The sequence below is a fragment of the Oncorhynchus nerka genome, linkage group LG26, assembly GCF_034236695.1.
Source record: "Oncorhynchus nerka isolate Pitt River linkage group LG26, Oner_Uvic_2.0, whole genome shotgun sequence".
NCBI lineage: Eukaryota > Metazoa > Chordata > Actinopteri > Salmoniformes > Salmonidae > Oncorhynchus > Oncorhynchus nerka.
The window spans coordinates 2,110,123-2,128,928 of record NC_088421.1 but is presented as its reverse complement, the minus strand read 5'-3'; the positions used below and the strand labels follow the sequence as shown (position 1 = coordinate 2,128,928).

Here is an 18,806-nt window from a genome sequence, read left to right as displayed (position 1 = left end):
CTTGCGAGGGTTAACAAGTTTAAATGTTTTACTCACATCAGCAATGGAGAAGGAGGGGGGGGACGCAGTCTTTGTTAGTGAGCCGCGACAATAGCACTGTATTATCCTCAAAGCGGGCAAAGAATGTGTTTAGTTTGTCTGGAAGCGTGACGCCGGTGTCCGTGACATCTAGATTTCTGCTGTATAGATAATGTATTTTGGATGTTTTCAATTTATTTTCTATAATTTCAGAAAATATCATTAAATCGTGATAAAAAGAAAGTGGTGCACTAAACATTACAAAACATTTATAAAAACTGATCAACTCTTGACAGCCCTAATAATTATATACTTCCATAGTTCTGAGGTGCTCTTGATGTTGCTTGGAGTTAACTCGTTTGGGACTATTCCATTGGTTCCAATTCTGACTGCCTGACTTGTCAAACACTTGTAGAGATAAACTGACTGGCGTGTTCACCCACTAACAGAGATTACAGGAGACCTGACAATGAAAGGAACAAGCGCGTTGATACATGCAACACAGTTCACACATCCCAGGCACCCAACATGCATTGACTCACCACATAGCTTCAACTTCCAATGTGTAGAAGACTTCATTTTCATGGTTGCTTTTAACGTGAGCTCTGATGTCACAAGTCATATGCTTTCAATGTTTCATTTGATGTCCGTTTATTGACGGATAATGTACTAAGAAAAACGACTCACTAACACTAATATAAACCAATGAAGGCTAACCACAGAGTAGTAGTGTCAAATAACCAATCTAAGTTTTGCAGTTCCCTACTTTAATGGGTAGGGTAAGGATTGTGTGGCGGATAAAACTGATCCTAGATCTGCCTGTGTGTATGACAGAAAGGGATACACAGAGATACACGCAATTACTTTAGGCTTCAAAGTAGCTCTTTTAACTAACATTACCTACAGCATTTAAGCCTGGTTCAGAACCAGCCCGTATAAAGTCTGCTGCAAGCCTGTAAATCCATAGCTTGTAGGACAGTGACACCCTGCTTTCATTTATTTCTCTCTCTGCCTAAGCACTGATCAGAGTACACACACCTTCAGGGTTGGTTTCCCGGACACAGATTAAGCCTGGTCCCGGATTTAAAACGCAAACTCGATAGAGAATCTCCTGTGCTCAGGAAACCACCCTTCAGAGTACAGACTTCAAAATAAAAGACAGGGACAGAATATCAAGTGTCAAATCTCTATATTTAAACCATCCATCCATTCAACAGACCAACCACCTGACTATGACAGGTTTATACCACAGAGAGAAAGGAGAGTCATTGTAGTGTACTTACAGTATATACAGTGTGTGTGTGTGCGCGCATGTGTAAGTGTGTATACATGTATTCTGCATCTCTCCCACAACATTGTACTTAAAAAAAAAAAATCATATACTGCGTGTGTATATTTCGCAGATATCTACTCAACATTTCTGTACAGCAAGACACACAGGAGACGGGGGGGGGGGGGGGGGTTACGAGTTTACATGGGGACAGCAAATAGGGAGGGGAATAAAAACAAAATGTCACTCTACGGCCTCATTGGGCCCAGTCACGTGCAAGGAGTGCAGGGCTGGTCCTTGGGTGGCAGAACCAATGGAACGAGGGGGGAGTGCGACCCCTGGTCCAATCAATAGGAGGAATCCATCTCTCTGTCCTCCCTCTCTTCCTCGTCCATCTTTCGACCGTGCTTCCTGAAGTACTTGTACCTCTGAACATAAAGCTTGACCAGGTTGCTCACCTTGACCGGGTTGATCTCTCCCGTTCGACTGTGGCAGATCTGAGAAGCAGACACAGGTCGGTATTAGTCATAAACACACTATATATCAAATGGCTGTTACAGCGTAATTACTGTGTAGTTACAGTTTAACTAGGCTGTAATTACAACTTCCAATTGTAACTGCTGGAACATAGTAACATATTCTGCATTATAAACCGGTTAGTTTGCGTCCTGGATGATGATTGGCTGAAACAGCATTTCAGCCGTGTGGATATTGTACAATATACCACAGGTATAATGCATAAATACTCCTTATGTTGGAAACCAGTTTATAATTGCAATATGGCACCTCTGAGGTTTGTGGTATATGGCCAATATACAGCTCCGCGTTGTGCATAAGAACAGCCCTTGGCCATGGTACACTGAACAAAAAGATAAAGCACAACATACAACAATTTCAAAGATTTTACTGAGTCACAGTTCATAAGGAAATAAATTTAATTAATTAGGCCCTAATCTATGGATTTCACATGACTGGGAATACATATACGTATCTATGCACGTGGATCAGAAAACCAGTCAGTATCTGGTGTGACCACCATCTGCCTCATGCAGTGCCACACATCTCCTTCGCATAGAGTTGATCAGGCTGTTGATGGTGGCCTGTGGAATGTTGTCACACTCTTCAATGGCAGTGCGAAGTAGCTGGATATTGGCGGGAACCCGGAACATGCTGTCGTAAACGTTGATCCAGAGCAACCCAAACATGCTCAATGGGTGACATGGATGTGCAGGCCATGGAAGAACTGGGACATTTTCAGCTTCCAGGAATTGTGTTCAGATCCTTGCGACATGAGGCCGTGCGTTATAATGCGGTGATGGATGAATGGCACGACAATGAGCCTCAGGATCTCGTCATGGTATCCCTGTGCATTCAAATTGCCTTCGAGAAAATGCAATCGTGTTACTTATGCCTCCCCATATTATCACCACACTGCCAGCACGGGCACTCTGTTCACAATGTTGACATCAGCAAACAGCTCTCCCACACAACGCCGTCTGCCCAGTACAATTGAAACCGGTATTCATCCGTGAAAAGCACACTTCTCTAGTGTGCCAGTGGCCATCGAAGGAGAGTATTTGCCCACTGAAGTCAGTTACGACACCAAACTGCAGTCGGGTCAAGATCCCGGTGAGGACGGCGAGCACACAGACAAGCGTCCCTGAGACGGTTTCTGATAGTTAGTGAAGAAATTCTTCAATTGTGCATACTCAGTTTCATCAGCTGTCCGGGTGGCTGGTCTCGGACGATCCCGCACATGAAGCCGCCCGGGCTGGCAAGGTTACACATGGTCTACGGTTGTGAGGCCAGTTAGACATACTGTCAAATTCTCTAAAACGGCATTGGAGGTTGCTTATGAACATGACATTATCTGGAAACAGCTCTGGTGGACATTCCTGCAGTCAGCATGCCAATTGCAAGCTCCATCAAAACTTGACATCTGTGGCATTGTGTGGTGTGACAAAGCTGCACATTTTAGAGTGACCTTTTATTGTCCCCTGCACAAGGTGCAACTGTGTAATGATCATGCTGTTGAATACGCTTCTTGATATGCCACACCTGTCAGGTGGATGGATTATCTTGGCAAAGGAGAAATGCTCACTAACAGGGATGTAAACAAATTTGTGCACAAAATTTGAGAGAAATAAGCTCTTTGTGCATATGTTATTTTTTAAAATCTTTTATTTCAGCTCATGAAACCAACACTTAACATGTTGTGTTTATATTTTTGTTCAGTGTATTGGCCAATATACCTCAGGCCTTATTGCTTAAATATACTACACTCCCTCTGGCCTTTATGAAGTCTACTTCCAACAACTGCCAACAACTGTTTATGGAAATTCTTTAAACCTTCACAAACAAGTCAAAGTAATTGTATCGACACCACACCACTCAGTCTAGTAATTACGCCAATCTTTAAATTGTGTGAGCCAATATTTTAAAATGTGCAAGTCACAAACAGGTTGAACAGCAATTGTTATTCCTATGGAACAAGGTGCACCTACACTCCATTACTGAGAGACGCTACAGCCTAAATCCAAAAGCCTGCCCATTGCAGAGCAGACGTTTTTGTTCCAGCCCAGCACTAACACACCTGATTCAACTGTTTATCAAGTCATAGAATAAGGTGTTTGACACCCTCGAATAACAACGTTAAGAACTCTGAACAAAGCGTTCGTGACAACGGCGCACTCAGCCGCGTGGCAACGGCGCACTTAAACCATGTAATAACAATGTAATGCAGCTAAAGCAGGTTTATGGTTAGAGAGCTGGGTTACCTTGTGTACTGCCTTCCTCAGGATGTCCTTGTAGTCGTCCTTGTTAATGTCTTTACGCTGGTAGTACGGCTTAATGGCCAGCTTCACCTCCTCCACCGCACGCTCCTGAGTGTGGAGCTTCTTCAGGTACTGAGAGCGAGAGAGAAAAATTAAATAAGAGGTGCAGTACTAGGGTTGAAAGGTATACCGAAACGTCAGTACTTTTTAGATACCAGAACATGCAAATTGTTTTGCAGTAGAATGTCACTTTCGGGTACTTCTGTCAAATGTCCCTCACGGATCAAGCCATTCTTATCAGTGCAGCCGACCCCTTATTATAGCGCACACAGTGCCTGCTCCACTTGCTTATTTCTAGCCTGCACTGGTAGTCTGGGCAACATCATGTTAGCTCCCCACTCATGCTGAACAGAAGTTAACAGACTTGAATAATGCGACAAGGCATGTAGATGTTGAAACTGTTAACTACTGTGAGCAAAACAATGTCGATACCCTTTACAATGGAAGAATATACAGTGTCCAGCTTTGTAGGCTAACTTTCCTTGCTAGGTGAGATGCTAAGCTAACATCAATTCACTATCCGAGACTTACTTTGTGATATGCAAACTGCAAAAAGGCGTATGTTCATTTCAAAGCTGATTATCAATAAAAACTTTATTGTTTTTTATTTAACCTTCATTTAACTAGGAAAATCAGTTAGGAACAAATTCTTATTTACAATGACGGCCTACCGAGGAACAGTGGGTTAACTGCCTTGTTCAGGGGCAGAACGACAGATTTTTACCTTGTCAGCTTGGGGGTTCGGGGATTCGATCCAGCTCTAACCACAAGGCTACCCATTGACCCAAGTTCCTTGGTGTCCTGACTGCCTCGTTAATGACATTGTTACTCGTTAAGAGACAACGCACATTTTTATGAAAAAGCTACTTCTACGCAAATGTTGTTGAATACAATTTGTCATCTGTAGCCCCATGGAATCACCCAAAAACAAGGCCAATAACTCAATGCATGCACACACTCCTATTGAATATGCATTCACCTGTATTGTCCATATGCTACAGATTTATTTACCCAACAGATTATTCAAATAAATTATTACCATTATGTAGTTAGATTGGTAAAAACAAAGTCAAACTGATTGCATGATTGTATAATTGATTAATTAATGCATACATGGCTGTCTCTGAAAAATTGTTAGTAAAAAAATGCAAATGTAATGATATTGAACTCAAAAGATGCCCAACGATTGAACAGAGCAGTAGCGGAGTATATCTGTCTGGATAAAGTGCCATTCGGTGACTTTGGCTAATATGCCTTTTTTGTTGTTGCCATGGAACCGTTTTGGTATTGAGCATCGTGATACTAAACCTGGTATCGGTAATGAAGTCAACATTCTGGTATCGTGACAACACTATGAGGTACTGTACTGATAGTCAGATGACCTTCCTTTCCACACACACACATCCGTAATTGGAAGATATGGGAGTGGTAGAAAGATATGGTTTTTAATGGTGCTACCTTGTCAGGGTCCTTGCTCTCGTTGTCCCAGCCTATGTCACTGGAGCCCCCGGACCCTCCCGAGAACCCAGAGGGCATGGGAGGGGGCGGGGTCTGGGCACAGCCTCCACCCATAGACATGCCAGGGTGCAAGTGGCTGGGCGTGGTTTTGGTGCAGCCCACCATTGGGAGAGAGCTGTGCAGGATGAACTGGGCAGGGGTGGGGCCAGGGGGAGGAACCTGGGAGGAGGAAGAAGAGGAAGGGGCATGCTGCGATGAATGGTTCTGATTGGTTTGGGAGAGAATCTGCAAGAGAGAGAGAGACGGAAGGTATGATGAGAAACAGAAGTGCTTGGTCAGATATTGAACACCTTCAAAACAATCCAAGACAAATATGTAACACATACAGTTGAAGTCGGACGTTTACATGCACTTATGTTGGAGTCATTAAAACGCGTTTTTCAACCACTCCACACATTTCTTGTTAACAAACTATAGTTTTGGCAAGTCGGTTAGGACATCTACTTTGTGCATGACACAAGTAATTTTTCCAACAATTGTTTACAGACAGATTATTTCACTTATAATTCACTGTATCACAATTCCAGTGGGTCAGAGGTTTACATACACTAAGTTGACCGCGCCTTTAAACAGCTTGGAAAATACCAGAAAATGTCATGGCTTTAGAAGCTTCTGATTGACATCATTTGAGTCAATTGTAGGTGTACCCGTGGATGTACTTCAAGGCCCAGCTTCAAACTCAGTGCCTCTTTGCTTGACATCATGTGAAAATCAAAAGAAATCAGCCAAGACCTCAGAAAAATAATTGTAGACCTTCACAAGTCTGGTTCATCCTTGGGAGCAATTTCCAAACGCCTGAAGGTACCATGTTCATCTGTACAAACAATAGTACGCAAGCATAAACACCATGGGACCACGCAGCCATCACACCGCTCAGGAAGGAGACGTGTCCTGTCTCCTAGAGATTAATGTATTTTGGTGCGAAAAGTGCAAATCAATCCCAGAACAACAGCAAAAGACCTTGTGAAGATGCTGGAGGAAACGGGTACAAAATAATCTATATACACAGTAAAACGAGTCCTACATCAACATAACCTGAAAGGCCGCTCAGCAAGGAAGAAGCCACCACTCCAAAACCGCCATAAAAAAGCCAGACTACGGTTTGCAACTGCACATGGAGACAAAGTTTGTACTTTTTGGAGAAATGTCCTCTGGTCTGATGAAACAAATATAGAACGGGCCTAAGAACACCATCCCAAATGTGAAGCACGTGGTGGCAGCATCATGCTGTGGGGGTGCTTTGCTGCAGGAGAGATTGGTGCACTTCACAAAATAGATGGAGTCATGAGGTAGGAAAATGATGTCGCTTCAATATATCCACATCTCAAGACATCAGTCAGGAAGTTAAAGCTTGGTCGCAAATGGGTCTTCCAAATGGACAATGACGCCAACAAAGTCAAGGTATTGGAGTGGCCATCACAAAGCCCTGACCTCAATCCTATAGAAAATGTGTGGGCAGAACTAAAAAAGCGTGTGCGAGCAAGGAGGCCTAAAAAACCTGACTCAGTTACACCAGCTCTGTCAGGGGGAATGGGCCAAAATTCACCCAACTTATTGTGGGAAGCTTGTGGAAGGCTACCCGAAACATTTGACCCAAGTTAAACAATTTAAAGGCAATGCTACCAAATACTAATTGAGTGTATGTAAACTTCTGAATAAAAGCGGAAATAAATCACTCTACTATTATTCTGACATTTTACACACTTAAAATAAAGTGGTGAGCCTAACTGACCTAAGACACTGAAATTTACTAGAATTAAATGTCAGGAATTGTGAAAAACTGTATTTGGTTGAGGTGAATGTAAACTTCCGACTTCAACTGGAAACCGTGTCTTCAGAAAGTATTCATCTCCCTTGACTTTTTCCACATTTTGTTGCGTTTGTAGAGCCTTAATGTCAAATGGATTCAATTGAGATTTTGTGTCACTGGCCTACACACAATACCCCAATAAAATCAAAGTGGAATTGTGTTTTTAGAAATTAAAAGCTGAAGTGTCTTTAGTCAATAAGTATTCAACCTCTTTGTTATGGTAAGCGTAAACAAGTTCAGGACAAACATTTTTCCTTAAGTCCCAATCAGTTGCATGGACTCACTGTGTGCCATTTTTGAATGACTACCTCATCTCTGTAACCCACACATACAGATAATTGTAAGGTCCCTCAGCCGAGCAGTGAATTTCAAACACAGCTTCAACCACAAATACCAGGAAGGTTTTCCAATGCCTCGCGAAGGACACGTAATTGGTAGAAAAAAAAGCAGACATTGAATATCCCTTTGAGCATATTGAAGTTGTTAATTACACTTTGAACAGTGCATCAATACGCTCAATCACTACAAAGATACAGGAATCCTTCCTAACTCAGTTGCCGTAGAGGAAGGAGGCCAAAGGGGATTATGAAATTTTATTTTCCCCCCAGTCTGCAGGCACCCGGCCCGCCACAAGAAGTCGCTAGAGCGTGATGAGCCAAGTAAATCCCAATCATGGCCGGTTGTGATACAGCCCGGGATCGAACCTGAGTATGTAGTGACGCCTCTAGCACGGCGAGGCAGTGCCTTAGACCGGTGCACCACTCGGGTGGCCCAGCCAATGGTGACTTTAAAACAGTTACAGGCTGTGATAATCCATTCCTTACTTAGATGTACATGTATTTAGAGAATATGTTGTGAAAGTGTTCGATATTACTGCACTGTCGGAGCTAGAAGTACAAGCATTTCGCTACACCCGCATTAACATCTGCTAAACACGTGTATGTGACCAATGAATTTGATTTGATTTAAAGTAAAACTGCAAACAATGTGGCAAAGAAATGTACTTTGTCCTGAATACAAAGATTTATGTTGGTGCAAACACCACATCACTGAGTACCACTCTTCATATTTTCAAGCATGGTGGTGGCTGCATCATGTTATGGGTATGCTGGTCATCGGCAAGGACCAGGGATTTTTCGAGTATAAAATAAACTGTATAGAGCTAAGCACAGGCAAAATCTTAGAGGACAACCTGGTTCAGTCTGCATTCCAACAGACACTTGGAGACATTCACCTTTCAGCAGGACAATTATCTAAAACACCAGGCCAAATGTACCCTGGAATTGCTTACCAAGACAACATTGAATGTTCCCAAGTGGCCTAGTTACAGTTTTGACTTAAATCTGCTTGAAATTCAAATGAAATCTTAATTATCACATCCACCGAATACAATGGTGTAGAACTTACAGCAAAATGCTTACTTACAAGCCCTTAACCAACAATGCCATTCAAGAAATAGAGTTGAGAAAATATTTACTAAATAAACAAAAGTGAAAAATGTAATAAAAGTAACACAAAGTAACAATAACAAGGCTATATACAAGGGGTACCAGTACCAAGGGATACAGGTTAGTAAAGGTAGTTTACACATGTAGGTAGGGGTAAGGTGGCTATGCATAGATAATAAACAGCGAGTAGCAGTTGTGTAAAAACAAAGGGGGGGGTCAATGTAAACAGTCCGGGTGGTCATTTTATTAATAGTTCAGCAGTCTTATGGCTTGGGGGTAGAAGCTGTTATTAAGGATCCTTTTGGACCTAGACTTGGCGCTCCGGTACCGCTTGCTGTGCGGTAGCAGAGAGAACAGTCTATGACTTGGGTGACTGGAGTCTGTCCATTTTTTGGGCCATCCTCGGACACAGCCTAGTATATAGGTCCTGGATGGCAGGAAACTTGACTCCAGAGAAGTACTGGGCTGTATGCACTACCCTCTGTAGCACCTTACAGTCGGATGCCAAGCAGTTGTCATACCAGGCGTGGATGCATCCAGTCAGGATGCTCTCGATGGTGCAGCTGTAGAACCTTGAGGATCTGGGGACCCATGCCAAATCTTTTCAGTCTCCTGAGGGGAAAAATGTGTTGTCGTGCCCTCTTCACAACCCTCTTGGTGTGTTTGGACCATGATAGTTTGTTGGTAAGATGTAGACACCAAGGGACTTGAAGCTCTCGACCCGTTACACTACAGCCCCATCGATGTGAATGGGTGTGTTCGGCCTTCCTTTTCCTGTAGTACCCGATCAGCTCCTTTGTCTTGCTCACGATGAGGGAGAGGTTGTTGTCCTGGTACCACACTTCCAGGTTTCAACCTCCTCCCTATAGGCGGTCTTATTGTTGTCGGTAATAAGGCCTGCCACGTGTCATCAGAAAGCTTAATGAGGGTGTTGGAGTCATGCTTGGCCACACAGTCGTAGGTGAAAAGGGAGTACAAGAGGGGACTAAGCATACACCCGAGGTGCCCCCTGTTAAAGATCAGCGTGGCTGATGTGTTGTTGCCTAACCTTACCACCTGGGGGCGGCATGTTTAGGAAGTCCAAACAACACTTTCTTGGGCACAGGGACTATGGAGGTCTACTTGAAACATGAAGGTATTACAGACTCGGTCAGGGAGAGGTTGAAATTGTCAGTGAAGACACTTGCCAGTTGGTCCACGCATGCTCTGAGTACACGTCCTGGTAATTCGTCTGGCCCTGCGGCCTTGTGAATGTTGACCTGTTTAAAAAGTCTTACTTGCATAGGCTATGGAGAGCTTGATCATACAGTCGTCCGGAACAGCTGGTGCTCTCATGCATGTGTAACAGTATAGCTTCCTTCCCTCTCCTCGCCCCTACCTGGGCTCGAACCACCCTCGAAGCATCGTTACCCATCGCGCCACAAAAGCCGCGGCTCTTGCAGAGCAAGGGGAACAACTACTTCAAGGTCTCAGAGCGAGTGACGTCACCGATTGAAACGCTATTAGCGCGCACCCCGATAACTAGCTAGCCATTTCACATCGGTTACACATGCTTCAGTGTTGCTTGCCTCGAAGCAAGTATCAAAAGGCATTTAGCCCGTCTGGTAGGCTCGTGTCACTGGGCAGCTCTCGGCTGAGTTTTCCTTTGTACTCCGTAATAGTTTGCAAGCACTGCCACATCCAACAAGCGTCAGAACCGGCACAGTAGGCATTCAATAGGATTCAATCCTAGTTCCTGTATTGATGCTTTGCCTGTTTAAATAATCTGAAGGCATAGTGGTTCTTATACGCGTGTGGATGTGTCCCGCTCCTTGAAAGCGGCAGCTCTAGCCTTTAGCTCAGTGCGGATGTTGCCTGTAATCCATGGCTTCTGGTTGGGATATGGAGGTACGGTCACTGTGGGGATGACATCGTCGATGTACTTATTGATGAAGCCGGTAACTGATGTGATAAACTCCTCAATGCCATTGGATGAATCCTGGAAGAGTCTGTAGCGTAGCATTCGCATCATTTGACCACTTCAGTATTGAGTCACATACTTCCTGCTTTAGTTTTTGCTTGTAAGCAGGAATCTGGAGGATATAATCATGGTCAGATTTGCAAAAGGGAGGGCGAGGGAGAGCTTTGCATGAGTCTCTGTGTGTGGAGTAAAGGTGGTCTAGAGTTTTTTTCCCCCTTTGGTTGCACATATGTCATGCTTGTAGAAATAATGGAAAATGGATTTAAGTTTGCCTGCATTAAAGTTTCCGGCCACTAGGCGCGACACTTCTGGATGAGCATATTCTTTTTTGCTTATGGCCTTATACAGCTCATTGAGTGCGGTCATAGTGCTAGCATGGGTTTGTTGTGGTAAATAGACAGCTACGAAAAATATGAAAACTTGGTAGTGTGGTCTACAGCTTATCATGGGGTACTCTACCTCAGGCGAGCAATACCTCAAGACTTTAATATTAAACATCGCGCACCAACTGTTATTGACAAATATACACATACCACCACCCCGTGTCTTACCAGACATAGCTGTTCTATCCTGCAGATGCCCAGAAAACCCAGCCAACTGTTTATTATCTGTGCCGTCCTTCAGCCACGACTCGGTGAAACATACGATATTACCGTTTTTAAATGTCCCGTTGGTACGATAATCTTGAACAGAACTCATCCAGTTTATTCTCCAGTGATGTCACGTTGGCCAATAGAACGGATGGTAGAGGGAGGTTACCAAATAGGGATATTTTCTGTATACCACCCCTACCTTGTCACAAGACAACTGATTGGCTCAAACGCATTAAGGAAAGAAATTCCACAAATTAACTCTTAACAAGGCACACATATTAATTGAAATGCATTCCAAGTGACAACCTCATGGAGCTGGTTGAGAAAATGCCAAGAGTATGCAAAGCTGTCATCAAGGCAAAGGGTGGCTACTTTGCAGAATCTCAAATATAAAATATATTTTGATTTGTTTCACACTTTTTTGGTTACTACATGATTCCACGTGTCATTTCATAGTTTTGATGTCTTCACTATTATTCTACAATGTATAAAAAGTAAAAATAAAGAAAAATCCTGGAATGAGTAGGTGTCGAAACTTTTGACTGGTACCACACACACACACACACACACACACACACACACACACACACACACACACAGGAATATAATTACTCAAAGACACACACACACACCTGGCTTGTAGCATGAATGAACTCTTGGGCTTTGGCTCTACTTGCGATATTGGCCTCTTCCATCTTAAACAGCAGAGCTGTCACTGAAATACAGAGAGCAAGGGGTTAGTAAAATCTTATAGATATTATATACTTCATAGTAGCAACAGGAATACCCCCCAAAATTAATGCCCCTCCACCAAAAATCTACTAGTTGACATTATTATAACGAATGCTCGTGACAGAGACTTACATGCTAAAACTCCTCCGGCTGTGCAGTCCACTCCTGTCTGCAGACTCCAGGGGAGGGTAGGGGCAGCAGGAGGGGGAGGAGGAGGCGGTGGCAGCTTGTTGGCTGAGGATGAAGAAACAGAAGAAGAGGAAGAGGAGGAGGGGTCTGTGGAGGAAGGAGGAAGGGAGAGAGAGGCGAGGGCAGAGCCAGATGAGGAGGAGCAAGGGGGTGAGGCCAGGGATTTGGAGGCTTCTTCCAGAGGAAGGGGCTTTATGCTGGAGGGGCCGTATTGTGAGAGGCCTCCCCCCTGGGAGGATGGTATGGACGTGGGACTGGAAGGGGGCAGGTTGGGGGTGCTCTGGGTCTGAGCGGGGCAGTCCTCGGATAGGAAGGAGGGCTCAGGGGTCTTACAGCTGCTGTCCACAGTCTGCGAGTCGGGAGACGACTCCCGAGCATCACGCGAGGTGGTGAAGGAGGGCGGAGGGGTGTGGGGGGGTGAGGAGGACGGGGGGAGGACACTGGTGGAAGAGGAGGATGATGAAGAAGAGGATGAGGAAGGGGTTGGACCAGCTGGACCAGAGTGTGGACTGGATGGTTTAGTCCCGACTCCTGATTGGATGTCGGAGGAAGGTCCACCCCAGCCGCCGCCCTCAGAGCTACAGTTGGCCATGGCGCCATCCACGTCCGTCAAACCAGCGGCTAAGCCTTTCTCTCCCCGCGTCTTCTTCGCCAGCCGCCGCCTACGCTTGGTTGCCAGGGACGATGAGGGCGAAGACGCCGAGGAGGAAGTGGAGGTGGTGGAGCTGGGCTTGGCCTTCTTGGACTTCAGTGTCGCCACCGTGGGATTGGCCAGCGAGGAGGAAGGGGGAGCGGCCAGGGAACTGCGTTTGCCCACCTTCCCCAGGTCCTTGTTGCGTCCACTCAGCAATAGAGGCTCAGAGCAGGGCTTGAGGAACGGAGACCTGCTCTCATTGTCCCTCCTAAAGACCACCGCAATGGAACCTCCCACCACCGGCATACCAGAGCCCCCTACTGACCCGCCTGCCCCGAGGAGCTCCATGCCCAGCTTCCCAGAGCCCACCGGGCCCCCCGTGGTGCTGCTCACGCCCTCACGCACGAGCACTGACACTTTGGATTGCAGCTTGGCTTTCCTCCCACCACCGCTTAATTTCTTGGACCTGCCAGACCGACCAGACTCTTTCTTTCCCCCTTTTTCCCCACGATCTTTCTCCTTCCCCATCTTCCGCCCTCGTTTGGCCGAGGGGAGGGTGGCTAGGGCGGCCTGGGTTGGGGAGAGTGAGGCAGTGGAGAGCCCCTTGCCTTTGGGTCGAACCGAGGAGGAAGAGGACGACTCGGACTGACCAGCTTTCTTCCCCGTTCGGGATTTCTTCTTGAAGTGGTGGCGTCCAGGTTTGGTGGCGGTCTTGGGTTTGGCGCTGGGGGCAGCGGGTTCCAGAAGCTGGGGAGGGGGTGGGGAGTCTTCTATAGAGGGGTAGTCTGAGTCCAGGGCCTCCCCGTCCAGAGAGTGCATGTTTATCTCCAGTTTGTCTGAAAAGTGGTCCGAGTCATAGCCATGGTAATGTGACGGCGGCGAGAGGGAGCGGCTCCCACGCCGGCCCATGCCGTCTTCCAACTCTTCGCCCGAGCGCCGACGCCTCTTCTTCTTCCTCTTGTGGGGCTTGTCCGAGCCCTGGGGGGGGCTGAGGGGGGAGGATGGAGCCAGCGGGGGGGAACCGGGGAGAGTGGTGGTGGTGGTCGTGGTGACCGTGATGGTGCGCTTGATGGCGAACAGGTCAGAGCCATTGAGATCCTGGATGGACGGTGGCACCACGGGACGACCGTCTCTACGTCTTTCCCTGTCCCCTTCTCTGACCCTGTCCCTTTCTCTGTCTCTGTCCCTTTCTCTGTCTCTGTCCCTTTCTCTGTCTCTGTCCCTTTCTCTGTCTCTGTCCCTTTCTCTGTCTCTGTCTCTGTCTCTGTCCCTGTCCGTTTCTCTGTCCCTTTCTCGGTGCCTGTCACGGTGCCTGTCCCGTTGCCTTCGTTCTATGCTTGCTTTAGACCTCTTGGAGCTGCCTCTTTCTCGGCTGGTCGATTCGCGGATGCCGTCTCGCTCTCTTTCCCTCTTTATCCGGCTCGAGTCTCTATCCCTCTCCCTTCTCCGGGTGTCATCTTTCTTTCTGTCCTTGTCTCGATCTCCATCTTGGTCTCTGTACCGGTCTCTGTTATTCTCTCTGTCTCTGTCCCTATCTCTCTCTCTGTGTTGGTCCTCTGAAGTGTTTGACCAGGAGCGACCCCCGTGCATTTGCCGCACTGAGGAGTTTTGTGAGCGGGGGCGTGCTGATGATTCCGGGGTGCTCCATCGTCTCTTCTTCCTCTTTCTGCTATCGCTTCTGCTGCTCCTCCCTCTCTCCTCCACCTTTGTTTTCTTCTCTCTCTCACTCCGCCGCCCCCTCTCCCTTTCCCTGTGTCTTTCCTTCCTCTCACCACTCTTCTCTCCTCCACAATCCTTCTCTTTCCTTTTCTTCCTCCTCCTCCTACTTTCCTCCTCCTCCCCTACCTTTCTTTCCTTCCGCTTGCGCCGCTCCCTCTCCTTGGAACTCTTGGAGGACTTGCGGCTCTTGTCCTTCTCGGCAGTGGAGGGGGAGGCAGAAGGAGGGTGTGAGGAGACGATGGGAGGTGCTGAGGTGAGAGGGAAGAAGGGAAGGAGGAACGGTATCTCGCCTTACGCCGGCTGACCAGCTTCCTCCTAAGATCTCCCAACCCGACCACCACCTCTTCCTCTTCTTCCTCCTCCTCCTCCATGGGCTCCCCATCCTCCCTGCCAGGCATCACCGGCCCCGCCCAGTCCCCATCAGCCCGCACCGACACAAAGCTATCCCCATCCAACACCCTCAGGATCCTCTCCGGCTTAGCTCCCCCGTGGAGGAAAGGACTGCCGGAGGAGATGGGGAGGAGGAGAGGAACGATTCCTTCCCGGCCTCTCTCCTCCCTATTCCCTCCGTCCCTCTCGGTGGCCCCCACGATCTCACCCTCCTCAATTTCAGAGTGGTCCGAGTGGTCCGCCTTCTCTCTCCTGTCCCGTACTTTCACCCGGGGCTCTTTGGTTCGGTCCAGCCTCCTCCGGAGGGGTAGAGGGAGAGAGCGCGGGGAGAGCGGGGGAACAGAGAGAGTGTCCGTGGAGTCTGGAGGAGCATTGTCCTTCTCCTCTCCTCCTGTCCCCCCCGTCTCTGCCTTCCTTTTCTTCCCTCTGGCATCGCTCCCCTTGCTGCTCACGCTGTTCCCTCTCTCCCTCCCTCCCCCCGTTGCTCGCTCCTCCTCCTCTCTCTCTGAGGGGGGAGAGCCGGTCGGATCAAAGGGATCGTACTTTTCCCCTTCTTCCTCCTCCACGGCCGCTCCTCCCTCCCTCTCTCCTTCCGTGGGGTGAAAAGGGTCGTAGATCTCCGTCTCGTCCTCTTTTTGTCCGTCGGTGCCCACAGGGGGTGGGGAGAGACATAACAAGGGATCAGAGGAGGAGAAAGGGGGGTCAGCGAGAGAGGAGGGGGGAGCCAGGGAGGCAGAAGTGGAGGACACTACGTCACCCATCATCACGCTGTTGGCCATTCCCTCTTGGATGTCGTTGTGGTAGCTGGTTGCCACAGCTCCAGGAGAGGAGGATGAAGAGGAAGGTGGGGAGGCAGGAGAGGAGGAAGGAGAGGAGGGAGATGTGGAGGAGGGCAGGGGGCTCTTGGCAGTCTCTGTGATCCCGTGAGGAGGAGGGACGGCAGGCACCCCTTTAAGGCCTGGGATTCGAGTTAAATCCATGGCCAGGATGGGAGCTGGGCTTGGGGCAAGCTGCAGTCCAGTCAGTACTCCCTGGAGCCTGGGGTTGTGGCTGGAGGAGGGATGCTGAGGGCCGGGGATAAAAGAGCAACCCTGAAAGATGAGACAAGAAATGTTAGGCTTTAATCAACCACCTGGGGTCCACAATCTGTGAAGTGTGTGTGTGTTTGGGGGAAGTAGAGTATTGTAGGTGTGTATTTGAGTCGGTACCAATAATTTACCTGACTTCCTGTTGCCTATACCAGCAGTGACAGTGGACAAGATACTGAGCAGTGACGAGCCTTCCACTCTCACCTCAGCTGTCAACTCCACTTCAAGGTCAGAACTGGAATACAAATACATCACTCCTGAGACCACGCACAGTGGAACTGGCACATCTAAATTCCCTGTTATGTCATTTATTATATTGGGTGTCTCCCTCTCCCATACATTTCAGCTTACTTTTCACTCTGACATCCTCTCTTTAGCCGGGCATATGATTTTGGCCCCAATTTAGCTGTCCCTGACAAGTTTGAGATTGCAGACAAAATACACGTCGTTGCCTACTCGGGGCGCGTGGCTGTCACCGATGCTTGTTGAAATGTGAGTGGGTCAGAGAAGAAATCTGAGGCCTACCGATCCCGTCTTTGAGACAGCCCGATATTTTCAAAAAAATCTACAATGCTCTTGTAGTGTGAGATGTTTAACGATAAGTTTTGAGAACGGTGATCAGCAATAGCCAAAGATATCCTACCAGTGATGATGATGTATCGCGTCTGCCAGAATGTGTACTCTTTAACCAAAGCGTAATATCATCACAGCTCTGAAGTTGACAAGCAATGTTATTCAATCCAAAAACGTATTGGCTTGATATTTCAACTCTGCATGGCATGCGTGAATGTCTGACTGAAAACGTTTATGAGGCAGCTTTGACCCACAGCTCATTCTAGCTCATCTAATTACATAATTGTTTTTGCGAGACAGCGTGGTGTTGCGAATCCTCACGGCCAAGGGAAGAATTTTATAGCGTGTGACCCCGGTCTCTGCCACATCGTTTAGAGCGGCAACACTATGTTGGCAAGGCAAAAAAAATTACAGCAAAGATTTTAAAAGTAATGTAGTGTACGCCGGCATTACCTATCAAGGAGATGCTGTGGAGAGCAGTGAAGATAGACCAGGCAGGGAAGCGTTTCGGGGGTTGCAGTAATGACAGCTCCCTATACGAAGGGGACAGACAGAAAAACACACACATTAATAGCTGCTACAGTCGGTGGAAGAGCTTTAAAAAACACACAATCACACTCACCAGCTCGCTAGGCTCGTCATCTGGGCTCTCCCTATCGCAATTGGTAACACCTCAACCTCGTCCTACTCCTTTCTTCATCCTTATCTGTCTCCTCTTCGCTGGAGTCTTTCTCTGTCTGAAGCAACATAAGGCAAATCAAATTTTGTTTTGAAGAATCTTGTATTGTAGTGCAGTGTGTGACCCTCCCTCTGTGCCACATCGCTTATCACTTCAGGTATATTAGAAAATGTAGACTGTGAATAAATGTAAGCATTCCTCAATTCAAATCAGTTGCAGCATGACCATAAACAAAATGATTGAACCAAAACCTTCAACTTCTACGGTACCCCCTCAATTAATTTGAGGAAGCACAGTTACAGCACAATCCTTTGTTTCTGGGATTCAGGCTGTCTCCATCAGTTTCTTCCTCTATGGCCATCTATGTGAGAACAATAGTGAAATTGTAGTCTAGCTAGTCTCGACATCAAGCTATCATTACTGATCGGGGTTAGCCGTTTAGCTAATTTCACAGTTTCCTGCGAAAAAACACGAAAGATAGACGATAATGACATTCAGTGATTGGGTCGTAAATACGCGTCGTTGTGTAACTATGTAATGCTAGCTGGCTAATAAGACCACAGATCTATAATGAAAACTGCAGCCAGCGAACGAGAGCGCTAACTAATGCTAGCTAACTATCTAATTAGCCATTGCATTAGTTATAACTGGCAGTGGCTAGCTAACGTTAGATGTTGCAAAATACCTGGATCAGGCCGCACCAGTCAGTTGACTAGGCTAACAAACTACATCAACTAACTTAACTAGCAAATACACTTGATCACTGAAAACGAGTTACAATCGTCACATGTTTTCAATGGAATAGATTCGTAGCTAGCCAGCCAGACCTGCCAGAAATAGCGTTAACGTTACTAGCTAGCTGGCCAGGAATGCTAATGTTAGCTCACCTCCTAGCTACACCAGTCAAATACATGCGCTAAATTCCTTAGATCCAGTTATATGTTTTGTCCGTGTAAATCCACAATCTGCAACTACCCTTTATTTTCTAAAACATGCAATTTACGTTTAAAATACAGTATTAAAGGTTGAGATATTGTTATTTTAAAAGCACAATAAGAGGCCCATCCCATCCATCGCCGACATTTTATTTCCCTTCACTTGAAACCGGTCAACAAGGGCCGACGGGAAATTAAGTTTTTCGTTGATCGGGCTAATGTTGGGTATGACAACCTACCAAATGCTATTTGAAAGATCCTGAACAAAATAAATACTTTTCCCGCCTATACATCTCGATGTGTATTTAAACGGAGTCAAACATGTGATTTCTATATGTTTGATGTGTTGGATACTGTTCCATGAAGTCCATTCCAGCCATTACAATGACCCCATACTCCTATAGCCCCTCCCATCA

General features: G+C 46.8%; 1 protein-coding gene and 1 long non-coding RNA gene across 3 annotated transcripts; both read right to left on the bottom strand.

The window, feature by feature from the left end:
• Positions 1–1,190: 1,190 nt before the first annotated feature.
• On the bottom strand, positions 1,191–16,195 carry scaf1 (SR-related CTD-associated factor 1). The gene is given in 6 exon segments (XM_029635280.2): positions 1,191–1,785; positions 4,066–4,194; positions 5,581–5,865; positions 12,084–12,166; positions 12,316–14,988; positions 14,991–16,195. Coding segments are annotated over 6 exon segments (4,425 nt in total). The 5' UTR covers positions 16,096–16,195; the 3' UTR covers positions 1,191–1,635.
• A 1,034-nt stretch (positions 16,196–17,229) lies between these two features.
• Positions 17,230–18,556, bottom strand: LOC115110849 (uncharacterized). 2 transcript variants are annotated; one of them, XR_010461311.1, is made up of 3 exons: positions 18,343–18,556; positions 17,399–17,816; positions 17,230–17,309 (listed from the first exon to the last, which is right to left on the bottom strand). It is a non-coding gene; the product is annotated as an uncharacterized LOC115110849 (long non-coding RNA). The 2 variants fall into 2 exon arrangements; XR_010461310.1 differs by having other exon boundaries at positions 17,399–17,513.
• Positions 18,557–18,806: the final 250 nt, after the last annotated feature.